The following is a 27,179-nucleotide window of genomic DNA, read 5'->3' as shown; positions in this document are numbered from 1 at the left end:
CTCAAAGATCTGCCTGCTTCTGCCTCCCAAGTACTGGTATTAAAGGTGAGCGCTTTGTCTGTCTTCCTGCTTGCACACAGGTGGATTCCCCTTTTCCCATGTACCCCATCAAGAGTTAGGCCAGGGGGGGCTGGAGAGATGGCTCAGAGCTTAAGAGCATTGCCTGCTCTTGCAAAGGTCCTGAGTTCAATTCCCGGCAACCACATGGTGGCTCACAACTATCTGTAATGAGGTCTGTTGTCCTCTTCTGGCCTTCAGGCATACAGACAGAATATTATATACATAATAAATATTAAAGAAAAAAAGTTAGGTCAGGTCTATATTGATCAAAGTTATGATTCCACTTCCCAGGAGCAAGAAAGCGGTTTAAGTCAATGTAAGACCCACTGTACCTGATACTTGTTACCCTCTTAAAAGTTTGTCTTGGCACAGATGTGCTTACTTGTGTGAGCATAAAAAAGGCTTTATTTTTACTGGAGATTGACCTCTCAGGAACATGCACAAATCTCTTTGCAGCATAAGGTGCTCAAAAAGGAAGAAAACATAAGATGTGTAAGCTGCTGCTTCAGTATTGAGAACGCTTTTCTCTGCACATATGAGTTCAAATCCTCAGCACCTACATAAACTATATATGGCTTCAGGTGTCTGCAGCTTCAGAGTTAGGGGTCAGGGACAAGAGGATCATTGGCCAGCCAGCCTAGGCAAAACAAGCTTCGAGTGTGTTCATACTTAAGCAACACATACAGACTTACACCCATGTATACATAAAAGCAAATATATACACATAGACATGCACATGTGTGTATACTCAGAAAAACATGTATATACAAAGACTTAACAGGCACATGCATACAGAAACACATGCAGTAAGTAAGTAAACTAATAACCAGATTGCAGCAAACCTAATCTGTTGTAGACCTTTGCTTAGGCCCTGTTTTCAGATAAAATATTCACAACTTTTTGGTGGATACAAATTCAGAAAAAACTAACCCAGGATAGTCACATATTATTTTTTAATATTTATTTGTTATGTATACAATATTCTGTCTACATGTATGCCTGCAGGCCAGAAGAGGGCACCAGACCTCATTACAGAAGGTTGTGAGGCACCATGTGGTAGCTGGGAATTGAACTCAGGACCTTTGGGTAGAGCAGGCAATGCTCTTAACTGCTGAGCCATCTCTCCAGCCCCCAATAGTCACATATTAAAAAAAAAAAGTCCTCTATATAGCTTTAAAAACCATGTATGGTGGCGCACGCCTTTGATCCCAGCACTCGGGAGGCAGAGGTACACGGATCTCTGTGAGTTCGAGACCAGCCTGGTCTACAAGAGCTAGTTCCAGGACGGGCTCCAGAACCACAGAGAAACCCTGTCTCGAAAAACCAAAAAAAATAAATAAATAAAATAAAAACCATGTATGGGGTGAGTTACAGAACTTTTAGCTAGCTCAACATGATTGGTTGTTGATGTGAAATTTCTAAAATGTCTAAAATTGATATGATGTAAAACTTTGAAAGTGAAAAAAAAAACCTGAGGAAAAAATTTTAAAGCCATGGATGAATTGTTTTAAAGTAAACTTTTTAATTGACCATTTATGTCTTTTGTTAATATGTGGGATGAAAAGTCCCCTCCTTAATCCCTGTCCCAGCTGTCAATGAGGGGTTAGATGGGGTAAGAACAGGGTCATAAACTAGGACTCCTCAAGCAGGGAGCCCAGACCTTGGCTCTATTATACTGTTTCAGGGCCTCACTGAACTTCTCACAGAGGGATTGAAAGGTCAAACAGTCCAGGTATTGCTTGATCTCAGAGGAGCAGGGTCCCCACCTGCTAGGCATGCATGGCAAGACACTTGAGAGCCTGCTGGACCACAGGCTGGGAAAGGAGCAATTACTATGTGCCCCGTAGCTGAGCCCACCACTATGCCTGTGGCTGTGGATGCCACCTGAGCCATAAGCAGTGGGAGCTGGGGTTGACATCAAGGATGGTGAGTATGCAAGAGGGTGGGTAGAGCATCTCAGTGGTTAGCAACTGCTTTTTGACTTCTCTCAAACATAGTAGCCATTGTGGGACCTTGAGGAACAGATTAAGAAGAGATGAACAACCAGGTAGTGCCTGGAGGCAGAGGCAGGCAGATCTCTTGAGTTTTAGGCCAGTCTGGTCTACAGAGTGAAATCCAGGACATCAGGATAGCTAGGGCTACACAGAAAAATCCTATCTTGAAAAGCAGAGCCGGGCAGTGGTGGCGCACGCCTTTAATCCCAGCACTCGGGAGGCAGAGGCAGGAGGATCTCTGTGAGTTCGAGGCCAGCCTGGTCTACAAAGGGAGTTCCAGGACAGGCTACAAAGTTACAAAGCTACAGAGAAACCCTGTCTTGAAAAACAAAAAAACAAAAACAAAAACAGAATGACCAGACCCTCAGTAACATTTTTAATGTTTGAATAAATGGGGAAGTGGAGAATTGAGAATTTTCTTAGTTTTCTATTGCTGTGAAGAGACACCATGACCAAGGCAGCTTATAGAAGAGTTTTATTGGAGTTCATGTTTTCAGGTAAGTAGGTGAACATTGTGACAGGGAGCATGGCAGCAGACAGGCAAGGATAGTGCTGAAGCCATAGCTAAGAGCTTACATCTGATCCATAACCACAAGGCAGAGAGAGCACTGACTGGGCCTGGTATGGGCTTCTGAAAACCTCAACGCCAATCCCTAGTGACACAACCCCTCTAATAAGGCCACATTTCAAAATCCTTCCCAAGCAATTCCAGCAAACAGGAACCAAGTATTCAAATATATGCACCTAGGGTTTTATTCTCATTCAAACTACCCCAAGAATTATGTTTCTAATCTAGCAGAGACTCAGCCAGAGCTTGGGTAAGACACAAATGAAGTTAAACAGGCTGTGAACCACAGGGAACTATGGGAAATGATACTACAGCTAAGTCAGAATATGACCCTGGGGATTTTGGGAAGTAGGCAGGTGTACTACAGATTTAAAGGTAGACTAGCAATGCTATATTTTTAAATGATCACTGTGTGTAGAGTTTAGGTTAGGAGATAGACTGGGGAAACGAGGAAACTAAGGTAGATAACAGCATTCTTTTTTTTTTTTAGATTATTTTTATTTCATGTGCATTTGTGTTTAGCCTGCATATATAATCTGTGTGAAGGTATTGGATCTCCTGCATATATAATCTGTGTGAAGGTATTGGATCTCCTGAAACTGAAGTTAACAGGCAGGAGTGAGCTGCAATGTGGGTGCTGGGAATTGAACCCAGGTGCTCTGGAAGAGCAGCCAGTCCCCTTAACCTGAGTCATCTCTCTAGTCTCAGATGGTCATTCTTGACTGCAGCCCAGATATGAACTGAACATGAAAGAACTGGTGTAGACAGAGACTTCTCATTCATTTCCCATCTGCCCAGACCCAAATAAAAAAACAGAAACTATATTAATTACAACACTATTTAGCCAATAGCTTATGCATATTTCTAACTCTTACAGGTTAAGTTAAACCATTTCTATTAATCTATGAATCACCATGAGATTGTGGCCTACTGGTAAGGTTCTGGCTGGCAGCTGGTGTTTTTCTCTTTTGGTAGCTTCACGGCATCTCCCTGACTCCACCTACTTTCTCTCTATATCTCTGTTCGGATTTGCCACCTGGTTTTACTCTACTAAGCCATTGGCCAAAAAAGATTCTTTAATAACCAATGGTAATAAAACATATTCATAGCAGAGAGAGGAGAATCTCACATCATCTTCCCTTTTCTGCCTAAATCAAAAGGAAGGTTTTAACTTTAATGTAGTAAAATTACATTTAACAAAACAGATATCAAGCAAGAATTATAGTTACAATATTAATATCTACTTTATGTTTTATCATAAATAAGGAAAACTATAACTATTTTTAAACTCCATCAAAGACCCTAGAAGTATATAATATTACCTAAGTTAACAGGAAGTGCATCGTAAGCAACTTCCAAAGATTTAGAATTGACAGTGACATTTTGCTGCCTGAACAACCACACAAAGTACTTCTGTAACATTGGGGTATCCATCAAAAAAAATATTGCATTACAATGCTGGGTGGTGGTGGCGCACGCCTTTAATCCCAGCACTTGGGAGGCAGAGGCAGGTGGATCTCTGTGAGTTCGAGGCCAGCCTGGGCTACAAGAGCTAGTTCCAGGACAGGAACCAAAAACTACGGAGAAACCCTGTCTCGAAAATTCAAAAAAAAAAAAATAACATTGGGGTATCCATCTTCAGCCTATAGTCCCATAGTATCCAGCACACTTCTCCATGAAGCAGGAACCCGAAGGAATGTCTCATCTTTAGGCAAGTTCAGCAGTCACTTTTCTGTAGGTCCTGCATGTCTAGTTCATACAGCATGCCATCAAGCAGTTCAGGCAAAAGCAGTTTCTTGCCTAACAAACTCCAAAAGGAGCCTCTTCGATGCCCATCATCCTCTTGAAGTAGATTGGTGCTGCCAGGAACAGATGAGTTTCATTGTCATGAAAAGTCCTAAGTTCTTAAAACATTTTAAATGCCATATTCTGTTAGTCTTTGATAGGTTTGAGGAATACCTATCCATCTGAAGTATATCTCTGTCCATCTAGAAAACCTAACATGACTACAAGCTTAACTATTATAGATGATTATCTATTAACCTGTATTTCTTAATTATAAATTACACTTTTAAATGAGCTGTACAAACATAATACCTTAATCAAGAGCAGAAATAAACACATGACAAAATTGACCTTAAATTTATATCACTAAACCAAGATCCATATCAATGCAAAGTGTTCATCTCTATAGCATACCCCACTTTAAATGTAAACAAACATTTATAAACAATCATTTAGGGAATTCGGGTGTTGTTCTCTGTTGTGATGTGGGATTCCCCTCTGTATGCTGTGAATACCATTGATTAATAAAGAAACTGCTTTGGCCTGTTGATAAGGCAGAATTTAGGTAGGCAGGGAAAACTAAACTGAATGCTGGGAGAAAGGAGGCAGAGTCAGGGAGAAGACATGTCGCCCCATCAGAGATAGATGCTGGAACTTTTCCTGGTAAACCACAGCCTCGTGGTGATACACAGATTGATAGAGATGGGTTAAAACAATATGTAAGAGAAGCTAGAGCTAATGGGCCAAACAGTGATTTAATTAATATAGTTTCTGTGTAGTTATTTCAGGACTAAGCAGCCTGGAACTAACTAGCAGCCTTCCTTCAACACTGTTTGGGACTGTGGACCCCCAGACCCTGAATTTCATGTGACTCCCTGCCCGCTGGAGTAGCTCTGAGCAAACAACTTTTTTTTCTTTTTTTTTTCATTTTATTTTTTTTATTGAGAAAAGGAAAAAAAAGTTTCCCCCTCCTCCCAGCCTCCCATTTCCCTCCCCCTCCTCCCACCCTTCTCCCCCTCCCTCCACTCCTCTCCCCCTCCCTCTCCAGTCCAAAGAGCAGTCAGGGTTCCCTGCCCTGTGGAAAGTCCAAGGTCCTCCCCCCTCCGTCCATGTCTAGGAAGGTGAACATACAAACTGGCTAGGCTCCCACAAAGCCAGAACATGAAGTAGGATCAAAACCCCGTGCCATTGTCCTTGGCTTCTCATCATCCCTCATTGCTCGCCATGTTCAGAGAGTCCGGTTTTATCCCATGCTTTTTCAGTCATAGTCCAGCTGGCCTTGGTGAGCTCCCAATAGATCAGCCCCACTGTCTCAGTGGGTGGGTGCACCCCTCGTGGTCCTGACTTCCTTGCTCATCTTCTCCCTCCTTCCGCTCCTCATTGGGACCTTGGGAGCTCAGTCCGGTGCTCCAGTGTGGGTCTCTGTCTCTATCTCCATCCATCACCAGATGAAGGTTCTATGGTGATATGCAAGATATTCGTCAGTATTGCTGTAGGATAGGGTCGTTTCAGGTTCCCTATCCTCATCTGCCCAAGGAACTAACTGGGGACATTGCCTTGGGCTCCTGGGAGCCACTCCAGGTTCAAGTCTCTTGCCAGCCCTAAGGTGGCTTCCTTAACTAAGAATTGTGCTTCCGTGCTCCCCTATTCAGCCTTCCTTTATCCCAATCATCCTGTTTCCCCAAGTTCCCCCCATCCTCCTCTTCTCACTTTTCTCTCCCCCTTTCCCCTTACCCTCAACCCACCCCACCCCCAAGATCCCACTTTCCTCCCCGGCAATTTTGTCTACTTCCCATAGGCAAGAGGATAACTATATGTTATACTCGTACACATTTCTATTAATCTGTGAATCACCATGAGGTTGTGGCCTACCTACCGGGTAAGGTTCTGGCTGGCAGCTCGTGTTTTTCTCCTTCGGCTACGACATGGCGTCTCCCTAACCCCACCTACTTTCTCTCTATATCTCTTTTCAGATTTCCCTCCTGGTTTTACTCAACTAAGCCATTGACTGAAACAGCTTCTTCTTCTTCTTCTGAAACAGCTTCTTCTTCTTCTTCTTCTTTTTTTTTTTTTTTTTTTTTTTTGAGACAGGGTTTCTCTGTAGCTTTGGAGCCTGTCCTGGAACTAGCTCTTGTAGACCAGGCTGGTCTCGAACTCACAGAGATCCATCTGCCTCTGCCTCCCAAGTGCTGGGATTAAAGGCGTGCGCCACCACCGCCTGGCTGAAACAGCTTCTTTTTTTTTCTTTTTTTTTTTTAAATATTTATTTATTTATTATGTATACAATATTCTGTCTGTATGCCTGAAGGCCAGAAGAGGGTGCCAGACCTCTTTACAGATGGTTGTGAGCCACCATGTGGTTGCTGGGAATTGAACTCAGGACCTTTGGAAGAGCAGGCAATGCTCTTAACCACTGAGCCATCTCTCCAGCCCCCCTGAAACAGCATCTTTAATAACCAATGGTAATAAAACATATTCATAACATACAGAGGGGAATCCCACATCAGACTGGTTTTGGACCAGGACACCCCAAGATCAAGTTCTCACCACAAGGGAAATTTATATGCCCCAGAAGGACAAACAAAAGGGAACAAGAGACAAACAAAGACAGGAGTTAGAGGACTAGGGAGAGGGAAGGGAACAACCCAGGTGAGGTGGGGGCAAAGGACTGCCTCTGGATAGAGAGGAGACAGATGTGGCCCATAGACAAGAGGCAGTTTTTATAAAGGCAAAAGGGGAAATCTTGTGTTAGGGATGAGATGTTTAATTTTAATTGGGCATGTTAATTAGGTGAGTCAAAAAGGGTTTTGATTGCATGACTTCAATACTATAATAGCTGGACCTCGGTAGTCAGTCTCAGGAGGAGGAAGTGGCCAAATAATGAATAGCCCTTGGTAGCTAGTTTTAGGAATGTAATTTAACAGTTTTAGCAAGGCAGAGGGAATGGGGGAGAAAGACAAGGTCTACTGGAACCATGTTTACCATGCTCGGGCTGGCTAGAGTCCCTTCAGAACATGTTTATATCACTGGATGAAGGGAATGTGGCAAATCTATACAATGAAGTACTTACTCAGCCTTGAAGGAGGTGTTGAGGTATTTTCCAGCACACAGTTGGATCAGGAGGATATTATGTCAAGTGCAGTAATTAAGGGTGAGTTGAGCCATTTTCCAGCATGCAGTCGCATCAAGAATCTCTGATGTCAAGTGCAGTAATTAAGGCACAGGCTGACAAATACTACCTGATCCAATGAAGGTGATGTCATAGAAGAAAAGCTGACCATGGTCACACGAGGCTGGCCAGAGGCAAAGAGGGAAGGAATCATTACTACACATGCACAAAGTTTCAGAGAGAAGAAATAGAGAATCTGGTCAATCTGATGTTTGTGCAGTACCGTCATGCCCAATAAAATTTTCTTCCCTCATTCATCTACATTTAATTTTATCTTTTTATTAATTAAGTTGTTTCATTAACTCTGAATTGAGGTGTCCCCTCCCACCTCGTCCCATTCCCTCTCTCCCCCTTTAATATTGTCTTTTGACATGGGGTCTCACTATGCAACCTTGGCTGGTTAGGAACTCGATATGTAGCGATGAACACACAGAGATCCAACTGTGTAAGATTAAAGGTGTGTGCCGCCACATCTGGCTCCTTTTTGTCAGTGTCTCGTGTAATCCAGGCTGGCTTCAGACTCAATACATAACCTGAGCTGTAGATACTCTTACCTTCCACCTCTTGAGGGATAGGACTGCAGGCCATGTGCCACGATGCTTGGGTTATGTGGAGTGCTGAGACTGAAGCCAGGGCGTTGTGCATGCTGTACAAATGTTCTACCAACTGCTGAGCTACATCCTTGCTCCTAGTTTTAGCTTACTGTTGCTTTCTTGTGCTAGTGAGGGAATCCTGGACTTGTATATCTTAGGAAGCTCTCTTATCACTCAGCTGCATCCTCAGCGCCTTACATTAGAATCCCCAGTGAGCTGGCAGTTGTGGGCATGTACACCTCCCTTCACACACAGACAGATATCTGATGTAAATTTTTTGTTTGTCTTTTTTTTGTTTTGGCTTTTCTCTTTTTGTTTGTTTGCTTTTTTTGAGACAGGGTTTCTCCGTGTAACAGCCCTAGCTGTCCTGGAGCTAGCTCTGTAGACCAGGCTGGCCTCGAACTCACAGAGATCTGCCTGCCTCTGCCTCCTGACTACTGGGATAAAAGGTGTGTGCTACCACCAGCTGGCTGGTTTGGGATTTTCAAGACAGGGTTTCTCTGTGTAGCCCTGGCTATCCTGGAACTCACTCTGTTAAACAGGTTGGGCTCGAACTCAAAGATTTGACTGCCTTTGCCTCCAAATGCTGGGATTTAAAGGTGTGTGCCACCACTGCCCGGCTTTTTGATGTAAATTTTTAATAATTATTTAAACAACAACAATAATAACCAGGGGAGGGAGAAGTGGTTCAGCACTTTAGAGCTCTTGTTGCTCTTGCAGAGAATTTGTGTCAATTCCCAGTACCCACAGCTCACAATCATCTGTAACCCCAGTCCCAGGAGATCCAATACCTTCTTCTGACCTCTGAGGGTACCAGACATACATGTGATATAGATGTATGCAGTCAAACCATGCTCACAAGTAAAGTAAAATAAATAAATCTTGTTTAAAATTTAAAAACAAACCAAAGAGATGTGAAATTAAGTATGTTCCAGGAAGCAGCCTGGAACTATCCTAAAATCATGAAGAGAAAGGAAGAAACAAGAACATCACGTGATCTTTGAGCTTTTCAAGATAAGAATATTGATAAGCAGCAAGTTTCTGGAGACATGACTTGGTGGTTAAGAGCACTGGCTACTCTTTCAGAGGACCAGGGTTCAATTCCCAGCAACCACTTGACAGCTCATAGTTATCTGTAACTCCAGTCTAAGGGAAGCTGACACCGTCTTCTGGCTTCCATGGGTACTGCATGCATGATGGTACATAGACATGCATGCAGAACAAACATTCAAACACATAAAATTAAAAGATTCTTTCTTTTTTTTTTTTTTTTTGGTTTTTCGAGACAGGGTTTCTCTGTGGCTTTGGAGCCTGTCCTGGAACTAGCTCTGTAGACCAGGCTGGTCTCGAACTCACAGAGATCCGCCTGCCTCTGCCTCCCGAGTGCTGGGATTAAAGGCGTGTGCCACCATCGCCCGGCTGATTCTTTCTTTTTTTATTTTATTTTATTATTAAGATTCGGCCCCTGTGGTGGTGGTGGTGCATGCCTTTAATCCCAGCACTAGGGAGGCAGAGGCAGGTGGATCTCTATGAGTTTGAGGCCAGACTGGTTTACAAAGTGAGTTCCAGGGCTGGAGAGATTGCTCAGTGGTTAAGAGCATTCATTGCCTGCTCTTCCGAAGGTCCTGAGTTCAATTCCCAGCAACCACATGGTGGCTCACAACCATTTGTAATGAGGTCTGGTGCCCTCTTCTGGCCTGCAGACATACACACAGACAGAATATTGTATACATAACAAATAAATCAATGTTTAAAAAAAAAGTGAGTTCCAGGACAGCAAAGCTACCAAAAAAAAAAAAAAAAGGCATTCACCCCTGGCCTTAATCTAAGGATTTTGTAGCTTGAATGAATACTTTTACAAATTCCCAAGCTGGAGTATGTAATTTAAGGCAGCAATGACTCATAGGCCCGCCAGGGGGCGGACACACAGTACTTTTCATCTTGGGGTTTTCATCAAGGTGGAGGCTATCCCTTAGTTCTGCTAATTCTGTGGGGCTCCAAGAAGATTTTTCAGAATTTCTTGGGATTTCCTTGCCTTTCTGCTTGCACACCCACCCAAGAGTGGAAAATGACGAGACTCTGAAATGAATGTGGCCTACTGGATCCCTTCAAAAGGAGATTTCTAGCGAAGGCGTCTGTGTTTCCTTTTTGATACTGTGAGATGAAAATAATCTCTGCTGCATGTTCATGTGTGCTTGATGGATGTGTTTATAAGCTTTTTCCTGTCTTTGTCAATTCCCTATAAGTTTGCCTGGCAGCTCTTTCCAGAACTATCTTTAAGCCGTCAGTCAGCTTCTTAGAGACTGCTTATCTCCACACCATACTTGCGTATCTGAACACCCAATAAGGATTATGGGCTTAGTTCAGACAATCAGCTGGAACAGAAATGTTAACAGAAGCAAGAGACATTACAAAATCCTCGAGGAGCCCCAGCTAGAGCCAAGGCCAGCAAACATAGCATCAACAGCCGGGGCACTACCTGTCCACTCTCAAACTCACTCCCTCTGGAGGAGGTGGCTCTCCTATGGGGGTGGGTGACTCATATATGCTCTTCCTACTTGACCCATCTTCCTCTGAGCTCTTGACTAGGTTCTACCCATCAACATGCCCCTTGCTCCTTTCCCCCTCTTGATTCTTTTTTTCTCCAAAGAAAGGGTACAGAGGTTGATTCCAGCTGGATATGTGCTGTGCAACGGTAAGCCCAGCATTCTGGAGGTGGAGTTAGAAGGATCAAGAAGTTTAAGATCATTCTTGGCTACAGAGCAAGTTCAAGGGCAGCTTGGGCTATAAGCCTCGTTTAAGAAAGAAAGGGCTCGGGGGCTGGAGATATGGCTCAGTGGTTAAGAGCACTGACTGCTCTTCCAGAAGACCCGGGTTCAATTCCCAGCACCCACATGGCAGCTCACAACTGTCTGAAGATCCAGTTGCAGGGGATTTGACACCTTCACACCAATGCACATAAAATAAAGTTAAATAAACCATAAAAATATTTAAAAAAAAGAAAGAAAGGGCTGGAGAGATGGCTCAGTAGTTAAGAGTACTTGTTTCTCTCACAGAGGACCAAGGTTCAGGACCCAGGACCAACCTGATGATTCACAACTGCCCGTAACTGCAGTTCTAGGCAATCTAATGCCCTCGTCTGAACTCTGTGACTACTAGGCACACCTGTGGTACACATACGTACATATATACATACATACATACAAGCAAAGACTCATACACATAAAAGTAAAATTAAAAAATTTAATAAAAAATTTAAAAAGAGAAGGAAGAAGGAAGGGACAATTTAAAAAAAAGAAGTCATAAATCATGCATTGGGGCTGGGAATTAGCTCAATTGGTAGACCTTAGTGCTCTTCCAACCTCCATGTTACCAGATATGCATGGGGACAAAACACTCAACACATAAACTAAAACAGATAATTTTCTTGTTTTTTGCTTTTCCAAACAGGGTTTCTCCGAACAGCTCTGGCTGTCCTGGAACTCACTCTGCAGACCAGGCTGGCCTTGAACTCACATTGATCCTCTTACCTCTGCCTCCTGAGAGCTGCATCACCACCATCTGGCCATCCGTAAATTTTTTTTTAAATATTTATTTATTATGTATACAATATTCTGCTTCCATGTGTGCCTGCAGGCCAGAAGAGGGCGCCAGATCTCATTACAGATGGTTGTGAGCCACCATGTGGTTGCTGGGAATTGAACTCAGGACCTTTGGAAGAGCAGGCAATGCTCTTAACTGCTGAGCCATCTCTCCAGCCCCATCCGTAAATTTTTAATGCAAAAAAGTCATACATCTTCTTTCTTGTTTATAAGGGATCCCCTGCTCCCTCCCCTGTCATGACTCAGTAGGGTTCTCTTCCCTGCCTGGAGCTGAAGTTCTTTTGAGCAGTGACTTTGTTCTGCTCCAAATTATAGGAAAAAGATCCATTCTAAAAATTCCTACAGATGGCCTTGTGTCTAGAGGGGGAATCTATAAATATTAATTCTTGAGCCACCTCATATTGCTGACTGATTAATTACTGTTGTCAAAATATTCATTATTCAGCCTAAAGGACTTTCAAGTCTAAGCATGGACTCTTTTCACTTATTGGGGAGGGAGCAATAGTTTCTGGGCCTCTTGACTGCTGATCTTTTTTTTTGGTTTTTCGAGACAGGGTTTCTCTGTGGTTTTGGAGCCTGTCCTGGAACTAGCTCTTGTAGTCCAGGCTGGTCTTGAACTCACAGAGATCCGCCTGCCTCTGCCTCCCGAGTGCTGGGATTAAAGGCGTTCGCCACCACCACCCGGCTTGACTGCTGATCTTTTTTTTTTTTTTTTTAGATTTTATTTATTATGTATACAATACAGTGTGATGCCTCCATGTATGACTGCATGCTGGAAGAGGGCACCAGATCTCATTGTAGATGGTTGTGAGCCACCATGTGGTTGCTGGGAATTGAACTCAGGACCTCTGGAAGAACGGTCAGCGTCCTTAACCTCTGAGCCATCTCTCCAGCCCCATTGACTGCTGATCTTAAAATATAAACATGAAGAGAAAAATCTCTGAGTCGCCTAAGATGGGCATCAAGAGTTTAAAACCTGCACGCTTTACCTGTTTAGAAGATGTGAGTGAGCTGAATGGAAGTGACACACGCCTTTAATTCCAGCACTTAGGAGGCAGAGGCAAGAGGATCTTAGTGAGTTTGAGGCCAACCTGATCTACAATAAGGAACCTGGGGGTGTGGAGGAATCAGGAGGAATCTAAGCTTTGATGTTGACTTGTTTTGTGCCATTGAGAGGAGAAAGGGACTGAAGCTTGCTTTGCCAAATAAGGTGAGACTCTCTTAGCTCTGACCAAATGTCTGAGAAGATCTGCTTCCAGATGAGCGAGATTTCAGCCTGTGGCTGATTGGCTCCATTGCTTTCAGCCCTGTGGTGGGGCAGGACTCCACGGTGATGGGAGATGGTGGCAGAGAAATACCCTCACCTCACAGTGGCTGGCACAGAGGGAGGTGGAAGGAAGAACAGGGCGAAGATAAAGCTTTCTACTGCCAAGTCTCCCCACTAGGACCTACTCAACAGCCAATTCTTCAGTTCTGAAGGGATCAATGGGTTAACCCCCTGATGAGGTCAGAGCTCTCCTGACCCAAACACCTCCTCAAACTCCACCTCCAAACACAGCTGCTTCCAGCCCCAGGCTTTCAACACATGTGCCTTAGGGGGAATGCTTCAGATTCAAACTGTAACACAATATATTATCTGTCAGGGGAGACTGTCTGGGGATTTGATGAAATAGTCACTGTGGAGGCAGGATACTGATGTCAGCTGTCTTCCTCTATTGTTCTTCACTTTATTATTATGTTATTTATTTATTTGGAACAAGGTCTCATAGTGTAGTTGACCTGGCATCTACTGTGTACACCAGGCTGGCCTTAAACCCAGAGATCTGCTTGCCTCTGCCTCCCAAGTGCCAGGATTAAAAGTGTGTGCAACCATGCTGGGTATATTAATATTTTCTAAATTATGTATATGTGGGGTGTGTGTGAAAATGTGTACATAAATGCAGGTGGCCATGGAGTTTCGGTAACAGGTGAGCTGCCAACATGGGTGCTGGGTACTGAAATCAGATTCTCGGTAAGAGCAGGAAGTGCTTGCTCTCTCTTTCTTTCTTTTTTTTAAGTCAGGGTTTCTCTGTGTAACAGTTCAATCTTGGAATTCACTTTGTAGACCAGGCTGGCCTCGACTCGAACTCACAGAAATCGGCCTGCCTCCATCTCCTGAGTGCTGGGATTAAAGGCTTGTGCCACCACTGCCCGGCAGCAGGAAGTGCTCTTAAGAACTGAGCCCTCTCTCCAGTCCTACCTCTTTGGGATTTGGTCTCTAAATGCATTTGGAGCTCATAATTTAGGCTAGACTGGCTGGCCAGTGGGCCCCAGGGGTCCTCCTGTTGCTACCTGAGAAGAACACACCTGTGTGTGCTAGGGGCCACACACAGCCATGCCCAGCTTTTACCTGATCCTGGGGATGTAAACCCAGTAAAGCAAGTACTTTACCCACTGAGCTATCTCCTTGCTTTGTTTTCTGAGGCAGGTTTCACTATGTAGCCCAGGCTGGCCTCAAACCAATAGCAGTCCTTCTGTCTTGGCCTCTTGGATGCTGAGATTACAGGCAGAGTAATCTTGGCTCCATATTATCGTTATTGTTGTTGCTGCTTTAAGACAGGGTCTCACATAGCCCGGGTTAACCTTGATTTTGCTGTTTCGGAGGATGACTGCTGTGGAATAATGCTCTTGTAAAGATTTGTCACTCATATCAGTTTAATAAAAAGCTGATTGGTCAGTATCCAGGCAGGAAGTATACAGATGGCGTGACCAGACTAAAAGAATTCTGGGAAGAGGAAAGGTAGCGATCCAGTCACCAGCTAGATGCAGAGGAAGCAAGATGAGAATACCTTACTGAGAAAAGGTACTATTCACGGGCCTAAACATAGACAAGACATGGGCTAATTTAAGTTGTAAGAGCTAGTTAATAATAGGCATGAGCTAATAGGCCAGACAATTTATAATCAATATAAGCCTCTGAGTGTTTCTTTGGGACTGAACGGCTGTGGGATCAGGCAGGACAGAAACTTCTTTCTACAAATGACCTTGATCTTGCTATGTTTCTTTTCTTTTTTCTTTTTATCTATTTATCTATTTATTTATTTATTTATTTTTTTGTTTTTCGAGACAGGGTTTCTCTGTGGTTTTGGAGCCTGTCCTGGAACTAGCTCTTGTAGACCAGGCTGGTCTCGAACTCACAGAGATCCGCCTGCCTCTGCCTCCCGAGTGCTGGGATTAAAGGCATGCGCCACCACCGCCCGGCCTTTCGTTTTTTTTAAAGATTTATTTATTAAAAAAATAAAAAAAACAAAAAAAAGATTTATTTATTTACTATGTATACAGTGTTCTGCTGGCACACCAGAAGAGGGTACCAGATTTTATTACAGATGAAGGGGTACCAAATTTTATTATAGATGGTTGTGAGTCACCATGTGGTTTCTGGGAATTGAACTCAGGACCTCTGGAAGAACAGCCAGTGCTCTTAACCTCTGAGCCATCTCTCCAGCCCTCTTGCTATGTTTCAAAGGATGACCCTGGACTCTGGATCCTGAGTCTTCAGAGCGCTAACATTACAGGCATACTTTAGGACTCCTTTTGGGGGTGATGGTGTGCAACCTGGAGCCACGTACATGCTAAACATGCATCATGTTTTTTAGGTACATGTCTGCTGCATTCCATCACATTTGTCTTTTAGTGTTTTCATGGCCCTGACTTCTTCTGAACCACCCACTCTACTGTTCTTTTTTTTCTTGCTTTTGTCTGTTTCCCCCATCATACTGTGCATTCCATAAGAGAGGACTTTCTTGCCTCTGTAAAACCAAGAACAAGGTTGCTGGGAACTGAATTCAGGACCTTTGGAGGAGTAGGTAATGCTCTTAACCGCTGAGCCATCTCTCCAGCCCACAGTCAGTGTTCCTTTTTTTTTTTTTTTTTTTTGGTTTTTCGAGACAGGGTTTCTCTGTGGTTTTGGAGCCTGTCCTGGAACTAGCTTTTGTAGACCAGGCTGGTCTCGAACTCACAGAGATCCACCTGCCTCTGCCTCCCAAGTGCTGGGATTAAAGGCGTGCGCCACCACCGCCCGGCTCACAGTCAGTGTTCTTAAACCAGTCAACCATCTCTCTAGTCTGAAGGCAATCATAGTTGATAGGTGGTTTATTTTCATCAGATGTCAATGCTTTTTTACACCCTCCTTTTCAGTATAATACTAACCACCTACTGTGAGTTCTCATGACTCAGTGTGTAATGCCTATTATATACCAGTCTTTAGTATTATTGCTTAATTACCGAATTGTTTTATTTATTTATTTATTTTTTGGATACAGGGCCTACGTAGCCCAGGCTGACCTGAAACATGCTATATAGACCAACTTTCAGTGGTCCTCATGCCTTTGTCTCCCAGGCGCTTGGGAGAACTGCTGTGCACCACCAGACATGAATTTTATTTATTATGTTGTTGATAGAACCCAGGACCTCAGCTATGCTAGGCTGGCCCTCTAACTGAATTACACCCAATATTTCATAAGAGACTTCTGAAAGTATCTCATTTAAATGATAAAAGTGTTGACCCTCCACGATCCTCCCAGAAAGAGGCTCTGGCCTGAGCAACGGGTGCACACCTGAGCAAGGAGGAGGGAAGAGGACCCGGGTCGTCTTCACCCGAGTCCACAGACCGCCGCAGACGGCCTGGGTAGAAGGGGAGCCTAAGAGATCAGGCTTCTGACTCTGCAGGTGGGTTTAGAGCCCGGCAGGGAGGTAGGCGGGACCAGATCGGAGGGAGGGCGGGGCCTGTATTGTCCGCCCCGCGGGGCATGCCGGGAACCCCGCCCCCAAGATGGCGTCTTACTGACAGTTGGCTGCGGAGCGGCAGAGGCGGATCCTGCTAGTCAGGGCGGCGGCGGGGCCGGGGTCTCCCGGGCCGGGGTTGGCGTGTGGAAGGGATGGCGGCGCGGAACGCCTAGGGCGGTGCCGCGTGGGCAAGGCGGGCGCGGCGGGCAGCCATGGGCTGCTGAGGCGGCGGCGTCCCTACAGCGCCTTCCCTTAGCCATGGGTTCATCGGCTGCCGCGGCGGCGGCGGCAGCGGCAGCCGCGGCAGCGGACTCGGCACAGTGGCTGTCGGTGAAGGAGGAGACCATCTTTCTGCACGACGGGCTTATCCGGGTCACCGACCTGGCCGAGCTGCCCAGCGAGATCCTCGGCGCCCCGGAGGCCGCCGACACCGACCTGGAGGTGAGCGAGGCCCCCGCAGGCCGCGGCAGGTGTGTGTGCGACTCTTAAGAGCATCTTCGGGCCGCGGCCTGGAGCCCGGGCAGCCGCCGCCCCGCCGCTCCCCTCCCCCACGCGCCGGGAGTCCCTGGGCGGACGCGCCCAGGTGCCTGCGCTCCGGAGACCTTTTGTATTTTGAACGGTTGCACACGCTCTGCTTCTTTTTAGCCCCAACCCTGTGTTGATTTCGTGGGCGCGCGAATGCACTCGTGTGTGTTGGGGAGACCAGGTGACAGCTGCCGGGCTTCCTCCACCGTAAGCAATTCTGCAACCTGTCTGTGCGGTGCCTAGGATTGACACCCAGGCCTTTGTCAGGGAAGCCGGCTGTGTGGACAGCGAGAAAGGGATGCTGCACCGCGGCCTGGGAAGGGTCAAGGGCGGATGTGAGTTTGTGTGTGTGTGTGTGTGTGTGTGTGCACGCGCGCGCGCGCGCGCGCGTAGAGGGGTCGCTAAGAAGCCCAGTCTCAGGAGCAGTAGCAGGTGCATCAGCTAGTTGTGATGGTCCCCCGCCCCCATCCACCCCCCAAAAAACCCAAATGTGCATATGGGAACTTTCCACCGAGTAAGCTCGGTTTTGTATTTGCCTAGAGGTGGGAATGTTGGCCGTCGTGTTTTTATTCAGGTCAGCTGGCTGTTGACCCTGCTTCCCCTTCACTTTGTGGGGTGACATTTTGGTGTGCAGGAAGCATAGAGTGTGGTGAAATTCGTATTGTCGCATGGAGGGTTCCCTGGGGTACGCCGCAGACAGGAGAACCTGTGTGCGGAATCTTTTGTGTTTTGCGGTTTTCCATGCGCTTTGGCATTCAGTACCACCGACATTTATAGAAATGGATTAAAATCTCATTACTGTGTGTTTTTGGAAACGGCAGAGATCCGATCGCAGTCAGCGAGACTCTGGGACGTGCTTGAGATGCGAATGCAGTCCGCTGTGTTTGTGTGTTTGAGGTTGCTTCAGAATTTCCGTTTATGACTCTTAATTGACATATTTTACAGTATAGCCACGATAACATGGGCTATAGAGAATTCCTAACGTGAAATCTTAATACAATTATGTTTTATTTGCGCCTATTCTATAAAAAGCAAGGGGTTTCTGATTTAACTGCCTGAAAACCCCAGGGCTCTGATGGTATGATGATGGACCCTTTATTTAATGGGCACTGCTGTGTAAAGGTGGAAGGTGCTCTTTGTTTTTTGGAGGCTAACCTAAATGCTCTCGAGCCCAGACTGTTTGATGTATATGCAATTGAGTTTTTCGATTAGAAGAAATAGAATTATTTTAACAACTGAGTTATTTACTGTATGTGCCCTGAGTGAATTTGCCAGCTATTTCCAAATTCATTTTAAAGGAAAGACTGACCAACTAGATTAATTCTTCTCCTAAAGGAATATGTGAATGAGTGATACACACTGGGTTTGGCAGTAATGGAGAACTGTTCTGTTTTCATTCCTTTCCATAATGCAGTATCCGGAGAAGCAAGTAGGCTGCTATTCACACACCTAACTATTTAATAATATTCCTTAATTGTATCCCTGGTGTTGGGTACTGTCCTGTTAGATTCTCAAAGGACTCTAGGAGCTAAATCTTGTTACTCATTGCAACTGTTGTATCTATTGTGTGGGTATAGCAAGTAAAGAGCAGAGCAAGTGTGCAGTTTGCTCAAGATCTTCATTTTTACTTTTTTTTTTTTTTTGGTTTTTCGAGACAGGGTTTCTCTGTGGTTTTGGAGCCTGTCCTGGAACTAGCTCTTGTAGACCAGGCTGGTCTCGAACTCTTCATTTTTACTTTTGAGACAGGGTGTCACTTCATAGTTTCTGTCTCCTAGAACTCTGTGTAGACCAGGCTGTTATAGAATACACAGAGATCTGCCTGTCTCTGCTTCCCAAGTCCTGAGATTAAAGGTGTACACACCGCACATAGCCTTAGATATTTTTTTAATACTTAGGGATTGATTTATAGGGATGCTGGGGATCTAAACTCAGATCTTGTTAACCACCAAGCAGTCTCTCCAGCCCTAAGCTCAGACCCTCATTTTGCAGAGCAAGCTCTTCATCCACAGAGTTGCTTTCCTAATCCCACTTTGTTTCCTGTCCAGCAACTGTTTCTTTTTCATGTTTCAGGATGATTAAAGTTTAGCATAGTTTAAAAGGTATCTTTTGGGATGTTAACAGCCAATGAAATAGTGTCTCCCAGTTCTCTCTAGACGACTCTGAGGGAATAGCAGTGATCTGTATAATTTTGTTTTTTGAGACAGGGTTTCTCTGTGTATCTCTGGTTGTCCTGGAGCTTCCTCTATAGACCAGGCTGGCCTTGAGCTCACAGAGATCCATTTGCCTCTGCCTTCCCAGTGCTGGGATTATTCATAGGTTTTTATAATTATAGACTTCTTCCACTAATGATTTTGAATTATAAATAAGACTGGAACTCAGAGCCAGGCGGTGATGGCACACGCCTTTAATCCTAGCACTCGGGAGACAGAGGCAGGTGGATCTCTGTGAGTTCGAGGCCAGCCTGGTCTACAAGAGCTAGTTCCAGGACAGGCTCCAAAACTATAGAGAAACCCTGTCTAGAAAAACCACACACACACAAAAAAAGACTGGAACTCAGTTGAATAATTTATGAAGGACAACCATAATAGATAAGACTATAGAGTCATAGAATTTTAGACCACAGAAGGGACCTTGGAGATGATGCCCCTTGGAGATATGAGTGATTCCTTCATTTTAGAAATTGATCAGGAAGGATTCTGCTGTGATGGGTATAGCATGTCTAGCTATGTCAGTAAGATGACCTGGGCCTTCTGCTTCTGGGTTCTAGTGTTCTTTTTACTCTCAGTGCTGTTCGAGGTTACATGTCATTTTAAAAATAAAAATCTAAGGAGATCAAAATCGACCTGAGCAGAGCATCTGGAGTAAATTTTCTTCCTAGTAAATTATAGATTTGTTTTTGAAGGAAAAATAACAACAACAACAAAAGAGCCCACCACATAATAGTGTTTTCAACTAATTAGTGCAAATACTATCTTGTGGATTTAGCAGTAATTGAGGTCTACTGTTTTGGGTGTTGAGGGCATGGCAGTGGATGAAATGAAAACTTCCTTCTCTAAAAAACTTCTATTTCAGCTTGAAGATGTAAACTACAGCAATAAGTATCCTGCATCATAGCCCCACAATGTCCTTGAGTTGGACCCAGGAACTGTTGGACACCCAAACCCACCAATGCTGAAGCTCTTAGCTTAGCACATAGACTTTTACAGCTACATATAAGTCATCTCTATGTGCAGTAGTACAAGGTAGGCAAGTGGTCATTATATTGCTTAGGAGATAATGATTAGACATACTTTTGTATATGTGTTGTATGCCTGGTCACATTGCACACAGCCAGTGAGGTTTACTTTTTGGAAATTTCTCCTCTTCTTTTGAGACAGGGTCTCAATATGTAGACCAGGCTGTAGACCAGGCTGGCCTTGAACTCCTTCTGCCTGCCAGTGTAGGTTTTAAAGGCATGCATCACTGACCCAACATTTTCCTGAATATTTTCTTTTTTTAAACAAAAATTTATAATTTATTTAAATTTATTTTGTATGCATTGGTATGAAGATATCAGATCTCCTGGAACTGGAGTTACAGACAATTGTGAGCTGCCATGTGGGTGCTGGGATTTGAACCTGGGTCTTCTAGAAGAACAGCCAGTGCTCTTAACTGCTCAGCCATCTCTCCAGCCCCCTTTCCTGAATATTTTCTTTCTTTCTTTTTTTTTTTTTTGGTTTTTCGAGACAGAGTTTCTCTGTAGCTTTGGTGCCTGTCCCGGAACTAGCTCTTGTAGAGCAGGCTGGATCACAGAGATCCGCCTGCCTCTGCCTCCCGAGTGCTGGGATTAAAGGCTTGCGCCACCACCGCCCGGCTTTTCCTGAATATTTTCAATCCACAGTTGATTGAATGTGAAGATATGGAGCCCACTAATGTGGAAGAACAACTTGTGTGTGCATGTATGTGCTTCTGTATATGCCTCTATGTGTATGTGTGCGCGCTAGTGCACATGTATGTGATGATAAGTATAAGTGTTGTGGAGAAGATGAACCAGGTAAAGAGATGGGATCTTACTTCATATCCAATGGACTGGAAAGGAGAGTGCAGGCAGATGAAAATGCAAGCTGGCTTTTGAGCAGAGTCTTGAAAGAAGTGAGAGTGTGACATGACTGTGGAGCAAAGAACATCCTATACAGAGAGGACATCTGGAGCCAAGTGTCTGAGAGGACACTGTCCTTAGTTTGTTCGGAGCTCTGAGCCCTTATTCAGAAAGCAGAGGGGGAAAGGAGTGATAGGAGTCAGGAATGCTGATCAGGTGGGGCCTTGGCAGTAAGGGCTTTGAGCTTCACAGTGAATTAAGAATGCAGAGTGAGGCTTATTTTTTTATGTTAATTTTAAAATTAGTAAGCAAGATAATAGATGTCATTGTGATATTTCATACATGTATTTTGCTTGTCTCACCCTCCCCTTTTTCTTATCCTTTGAAATAGCTGCCTTCTATCTTTGTGGTACACATTGTAATCCCAGCATTTGGGAAGCTGAAGCAGGAAGATAGAGAAATTGAGGCCAGCCTGTGCTATATAGGGGATTAGTGTTCATGTCTATAGTGGTGAGCTTCGCAAAGATCACTTTCAAATGTTCAATGCTTTTTCTGTACTCACTCCTTGTACCTCCCCTTCTTCACTCGTTTCCCTTCCCTTTCCCTGCTAGAAAATTATTATTTAAGCATTGAAATAAATATAAACTTGAAGAAAAAAGAATGCAGCTCAGAAGTGATAAGCTCAGTGGGAGAATCATTTACTTGGCAAGCACAAAGCCCCAGGTTTAGTGCTGCCTACCACACATATATACACAACTCAAATATATTGAACCTTAAATTTCATTTCATTGAACGTTAGGTTTTTTGTTGTTTTGCTTTTTTTTTTTTTTTTTTTTGAGACAGGGTTTCTCTGTGTAACAGTCCTAGCTGTTCTGGAACTCGATTTGTAGTTCAGGGTGGTCTTGAACTTACAGAGATCCACCTACCTCTTCCTCCCAAGCGCTGGGATTAAAAGATTGTGCCACCACAGCCTGGCTGAACATTAGCATTTTAAATAAAGGTAATCAGCCGGGCGGTGGTGGCGCACGCCTCTAATCCCAGCACTCGGGAGGCAGAGACAGGCGGATCTCTGTGAGTTCGAGACCAGCCTGGTCTACAAGAGCTAGTTCCAGGACGGGCACCAAAGCTACAGAGAAACCCTGTCTCGAAAAACAACAACAAAAAAAAAAAAAACAAAAAAAAAACAAATAAATAAAGGTAATCAATTGGTTGAAGTTTCAAAAGCTTGCTATTTACTGTTTTGTATTTATTTTACAAATTCCACCTGGGGACAAGTCTCTCTCTGTCTCTCTCTCTCTCTCTCTCTCATTCTCACACACACACACACACACACACACACACGCGTACACACTCACACATATAGACTGATAGAGAAGCTATTTTCTTAATGTGCCCAAAATATTTTTTACCCTATAGTTTATTTGATAATTTTATTGCATTTATTGATTGATTGATTGTGTGTGTGTGTGTTTTTGTGGTCTTGGAATACCAGGGTGTTTGTGTGGACGTCAGATGGCAACTTTTGGGAATCAGCTGTGTTCTGACTGGTTGGTCCTGGGAATTGAACTCAAGTTGTCAGACTTGGCAGCAAATACCCTGACCCATAGAGCCATTTTACTGGTTTAGGTATAGACTTCTTTTAAATTCAAATATTTTCTTTTTTTTTAAATTCAAACATTTTCAAAATGAATGGTTCTCGTTTTTCTTTTTTTTTTAATTTTTGTGTGTCCCTGGGGATCAAATCTGTTTTTTGTAGCTGCTCGTAGAATGTAAGCACTCTCTCCTAAGCTCCTTCTTGAGTCCTGCTTCTTGTTGTTCATGATTGTGAGGACTTCCTCTCCTCCCTCAGTCATTAACACACTCTCCTTGCAAAGACTTATTCCTTCACTGCTTTAGTTTTTCAAGACAGGGTTTCTCTGTAGCTTTGGAGACAGTCCTGGAACTTGCTCTGTAGACCAGGCTGGCCTTGAACTCATGGAGATCTGCCTGCCTTTGCCTCCTGAGTGCTGGGATTAAAGGTGTACGCCACCACCACCCGACTTGATTTAGAAAAAAAAATTATTTAATTAAAATTATTTTAAAGGGCTGGAGAGATGGCTCAGAGGTTAAGAGCACTGGCTGCTCTTCCAGAGGTCCTGAGTTCAATTCCCAGCAACCACATGGTGGCTCACAACCATCTGTACTGAGATCTGGCGTGCGGGCATACATCGAGGCAGAATGTTGTATACATAATAAATAAATCTTAAAAAAAATTATAAAAAAAAGAAAGACTGGCATTTTAAAAAAATTATTTTAAAGATTTCTTTATTTTTTATTTTTTAAAATAATTTATTTAGATTCATTTTATGTGCATTGGTGTGAAGGTGTCAGATCCCTTGGAACTGGAGTGACAGACAGTTGTGAGCGGCCATGTGGGTGCTGGGAATTGAACCTAGGTTCTCCGGAAAAGCAGTCAGTGCTCTTAACCACTGAGCCATCTCTCCAGCCCCAAGATTTTTTTTATTTTATATGTATGAGTTTTGCCTGTATGTGCAGTGCCTGGGGAACTCAGGTGAAGGCATCAGATTTCCTAGGACTGGGGTTACAGATTATTGTAAGTCACCATGTGGGTGTTAGGAACTGAAAACCCAGGTCGTTTGAAAGAACAAGAACTCTTACCACTGAGCCATCTCTTCAGCCCCAATACAAAGCTTTTCTAATTTTATTTTTGAGACAGGTTTTCTATGTAGCTTTTGGAGCCTGTCTTGGAACTTGCTCTGTAGACCAGGCTGGCCTCAAACTCACAGAAATCCACCTGCCTCTGCCTCCCAAGTGCTGGGATTAAAGGCTTCCCATACAAAGATTTAAGCATGAAAGTATATGTAAATTTTGTGACTACGTCAAGCTGGAAACACCCCAAATGTCCAATAGGTCAACAATTAAAAAAGTGGCCGGGCGGTGGTGGCGCACGCCTTTAATTCCAGGACTCGGGAGGCAGAGGCAGGCGGATCTCTGTGAGTTCGAGACCAGCCTGGTCTACAAGAGCTAGTTCCAGGACAGGCTCCAAAGCTACAGAGAAACCCTGTCTCGAAAAACCAAAAAAAAAAAAAAAAAAATTAAAAAAGTGTGGAATATCCATAAGATGGAATAAGAGCAATAAAAAGTCATGCTCTGTTGTTAATATATGGGTTTATGCTGGTGCTAGAAGCCAGACACAGCGTACCCTTTAAGATTCCATTTATATGAGATTCTAGAAAATACAAAGTAGTCTGTGATGACTGCCTGGAGAGAAAGAGGAGGGCTGGGGAGGATAGAGAAAATGGTAGAGGAGCACGAGGAGACTTCTGAGGTGATGGGTGTTTTGGTTTTGGTATCGTTTCATGTTGATATGTATATGTGTCAAAACAACTCAGATCCTACAGTTTAAATATGTGCAGTTTATTGTATGCCAGTTACATTTCAGTAAGCAAACACAATCTCCACATGCCCAGAGTGTGTTCTGGGTACTGTTTGGGAAGTGAAAGGCAACAGGGTTTTGTGTGTTGTTTGTTTTACAGTTTAAGAGAAGAACATTTGGGTTTGGAGCTGCTCAGCTGAAGCAGCCAAGGCTTTGTATGTCATGACATGCACATAAAACCTTCCGGACAAGGTTCGGGCTTCATTTGGTCTGTTCTGTGATTGTTGTGGAAAAGTTCAGAGCTGAGCTAGAATTCCAGATTTTAGAATGGGGAGATAATTAATGAAAAAACTGTCCTTGTTCACCTTTAGTTTTTTTCTTGGCATGCAGCCATCAAGCACTGATGCAAGTCACTAGTGTTCTGTGAGCTTGGATGAAAGGCTGAGCAAGCCAGTGTATGAAGTAGGGATGAAGATGTGAGGATTGTCAGGGGCAGTATGGTTCAGGATTGAAAGTCACACCTTGTTTTGAGATGGGGTCTTGTGTAGTTAGTCCCTGCTGGCCTTGAACTTGATAGGAGGTAAGGATGACCTTGAACTCCTGCTCTTTCTGCCTCTAGAGTTCTGGCTTTGGGATTACAGGTGTGCACTACCATAATCCGCTGGTATAACATCTTTGTCAGCATTGTCAACACTTCTACTACCACTATGGCAACAGCACATTGTACTTCATGCCAGGCTTTTGTGAAGTGCTTCATGACTTTTGTCCCATTTAATCCCCCACAATAGCCTTCTGAGGTTGGTTGCAGAAACTGTGGTATAGGCAAAAAATTAAGTAATCTGACAGAGATCGTAGTGACAAAGTAGAGGCTGGAATCTGTTTGGTTCCAGCCTGGGGTTCATGTTATATATATATATATATATATATATATATATATATATATATATATGTTTATTAGTGATGATGCACAAAAGTGTGTGGGGTGGGAGAGCTGGAGCCGGGGCTACGTGGGCTGCCCCTCATCTTCCTGCTGCATCTGTGCGATCAGCTGCTGGCGCTCAGCTGCCTGGCGCATGCGCATCATGACAAGACTCTCATAGTCCCTTTCTGACCGCACTGAGCCCTTTGATAGCCCTTCATCACTGTGATCCACTGTGCCCTGGGGCTGTCCCTCCAACCAGGAAATCTTCAGAGGGTTGTCCACTAGGCCAACTTCATTTCTGACAGCCAGCTCCGCGGCCCTGACAGTTGCAAACTCCACTATGGCGTTTCCTGCCGTCTTTCTGGAAAGCACCAGGTTGAGAACCTCTCCATACTTTTGCAAAAGTCTCAGGAGGACATCTCTGGAGTAGCCACCTTGGGACTCGTCCTCCTTCTCGCACCTCCACTTCAGCTTTAGCTTGGGGGTTCCTTTGCCTTCAGTATTTTCTGTTCTTCCTCGCAGCCTCTGCTCCCGGTCCTGGCGGATCTGCTCCTGGACCAGCCTTTGCTGCTCCACCAACTGACGGGAACCCTCTTCTCGAAGGCATGCAATCTCCTGTTCTAGTGCTGTGGTACTCCGGCTCTCCTCCTCTTCCTCACTCCCCTGGGCCTGGGCCTGCCGCTCCCGGGCCTCCAAGTCTAGCTTCACTTTCTTCCTTTTCTCATCAAGTCGCTGGGTCCTCTCTGCTGCCTGCTTCTTGGCTCTCCTCACCTTGTCATATTGCGGCCCTGGCTGCAGCATCGGTCAGTACCTTCAAGGCCTGGGAAAGCTGGTGGAAGAGTTCAGCTGCTCTGGGGTTATCTGGATTTTTGTCTGGGTGGCAGGAGAGCGCTTTTTGCCTGTATGCCTTCTTCACCTCTTTGTCTGCCGCCTTCTCCTCAATGCCAAGCAGCGCGTACAGATCCATCTGTAAGAGCTCTTTAGTCACCGCCATGGTTCTAGCCCTGTCCGAATTGATACTACAATTCCCAGGAGTCTTTCTTTCTTAATTTCTTTCTTTCTTTCTTTCTTTCTTTCTTTCTTTCTATTTTTCGAGACAGGGTTTCTCTGAAGCTTTTGGAGCCTTTCCTGGAACTAGCTCTTGTAGACCAGGCAGGCCTTGAACTCACAGAGATCCGCCTGCCTCTGCCTCCCATCAACACCCTGCTAGGGGTTCATGTTCTTAACACATTAGATAGTCATTGTCTTAGAAATGTAGGGGCTAGGAATGTAGCTCAGTTGGTAGAGTGCTTGCCTCACATGCACAAATCCCTGGTGTTATTCCTAGTGCTGCATAAACTAGCACAGTGGCACTCTTCTTTAATGCTAACATTCAGGATGTAGGGACAGAAGGACCAGAAGTTTAAGATCTTGGCAGCACATCAAGCTTAAAGCTAGCCTGGGCTACATGAGAGTCTCTCCAAAAATAAAAAATAAATAAAAAAAATTGAATATTGGTTAGGTGTGGTGGTACATGACCACAACCCTGTACCCAGGAGACTGAGACAAGAGAATTGCTATGAGTCAGAGGCCTGTATGGGCCACATAGCAAGACAAGCTGGGCATGACAGTGCACACTTACAATCCTAGTACTTGGGAAGCTGAGGCAGGATTATGATTATTATATTTTGTCTTCTCAAGGTCTGTGAAGAATTTTGATGGAATTTTGATGGGGATTGCATTGAATCTATAGATTGCTTTTGG

At 44.4% G+C, this 27,179-nt stretch overlaps 2 protein-coding genes across 9 annotated transcripts in view; one reads left to right on the top strand and one right to left on the bottom strand.

Annotated features, from left to right (window-relative positions):
* Positions 1–16,575: 16,575 nt before the first annotated feature.
* Positions 16,576–27,179, top strand: part of Hectd4 (HECT domain E3 ubiquitin protein ligase 4) — a 191,178-nt gene continuing 180,574 nt past the window's right edge. For all 8 annotated transcript variants that reach the window (XM_041649106.1, XM_041649103.1, XM_041649105.1 and 5 more), the window contains exon 1: positions 16,576–16,976. In XM_041649106.1, the coding sequence (XP_041505040.1) occupies positions 16,794–16,976 (183 nt within the window). In that variant the 5' untranslated portion in view covers positions 16,576–16,793. The remainder of the gene's footprint in view (positions 16,977–27,179) is intronic.
* LOC121446462 (dnaJ homolog subfamily C member 17-like) lies at positions 25,500–26,430 on the bottom strand. Its single transcript, XM_041649109.1, is given in 2 exon segments — positions 25,500–26,216; positions 26,218–26,430. Coding segments are annotated over 2 exon segments (912 nt in total). The 3' UTR covers positions 25,500–25,517.

Source organism: Microtus oregoni, unplaced genomic scaffold (assembly GCF_018167655.1).
Source record: "Microtus oregoni isolate MIOR12 unplaced genomic scaffold, Mior012 000003F_ref0000135, whole genome shotgun sequence".
Lineage (NCBI taxonomy): Eukaryota > Metazoa > Chordata > Mammalia > Rodentia > Cricetidae > Microtus > Microtus oregoni.
This window is presented reverse-complemented; position numbering and strand designations above follow the sequence as displayed.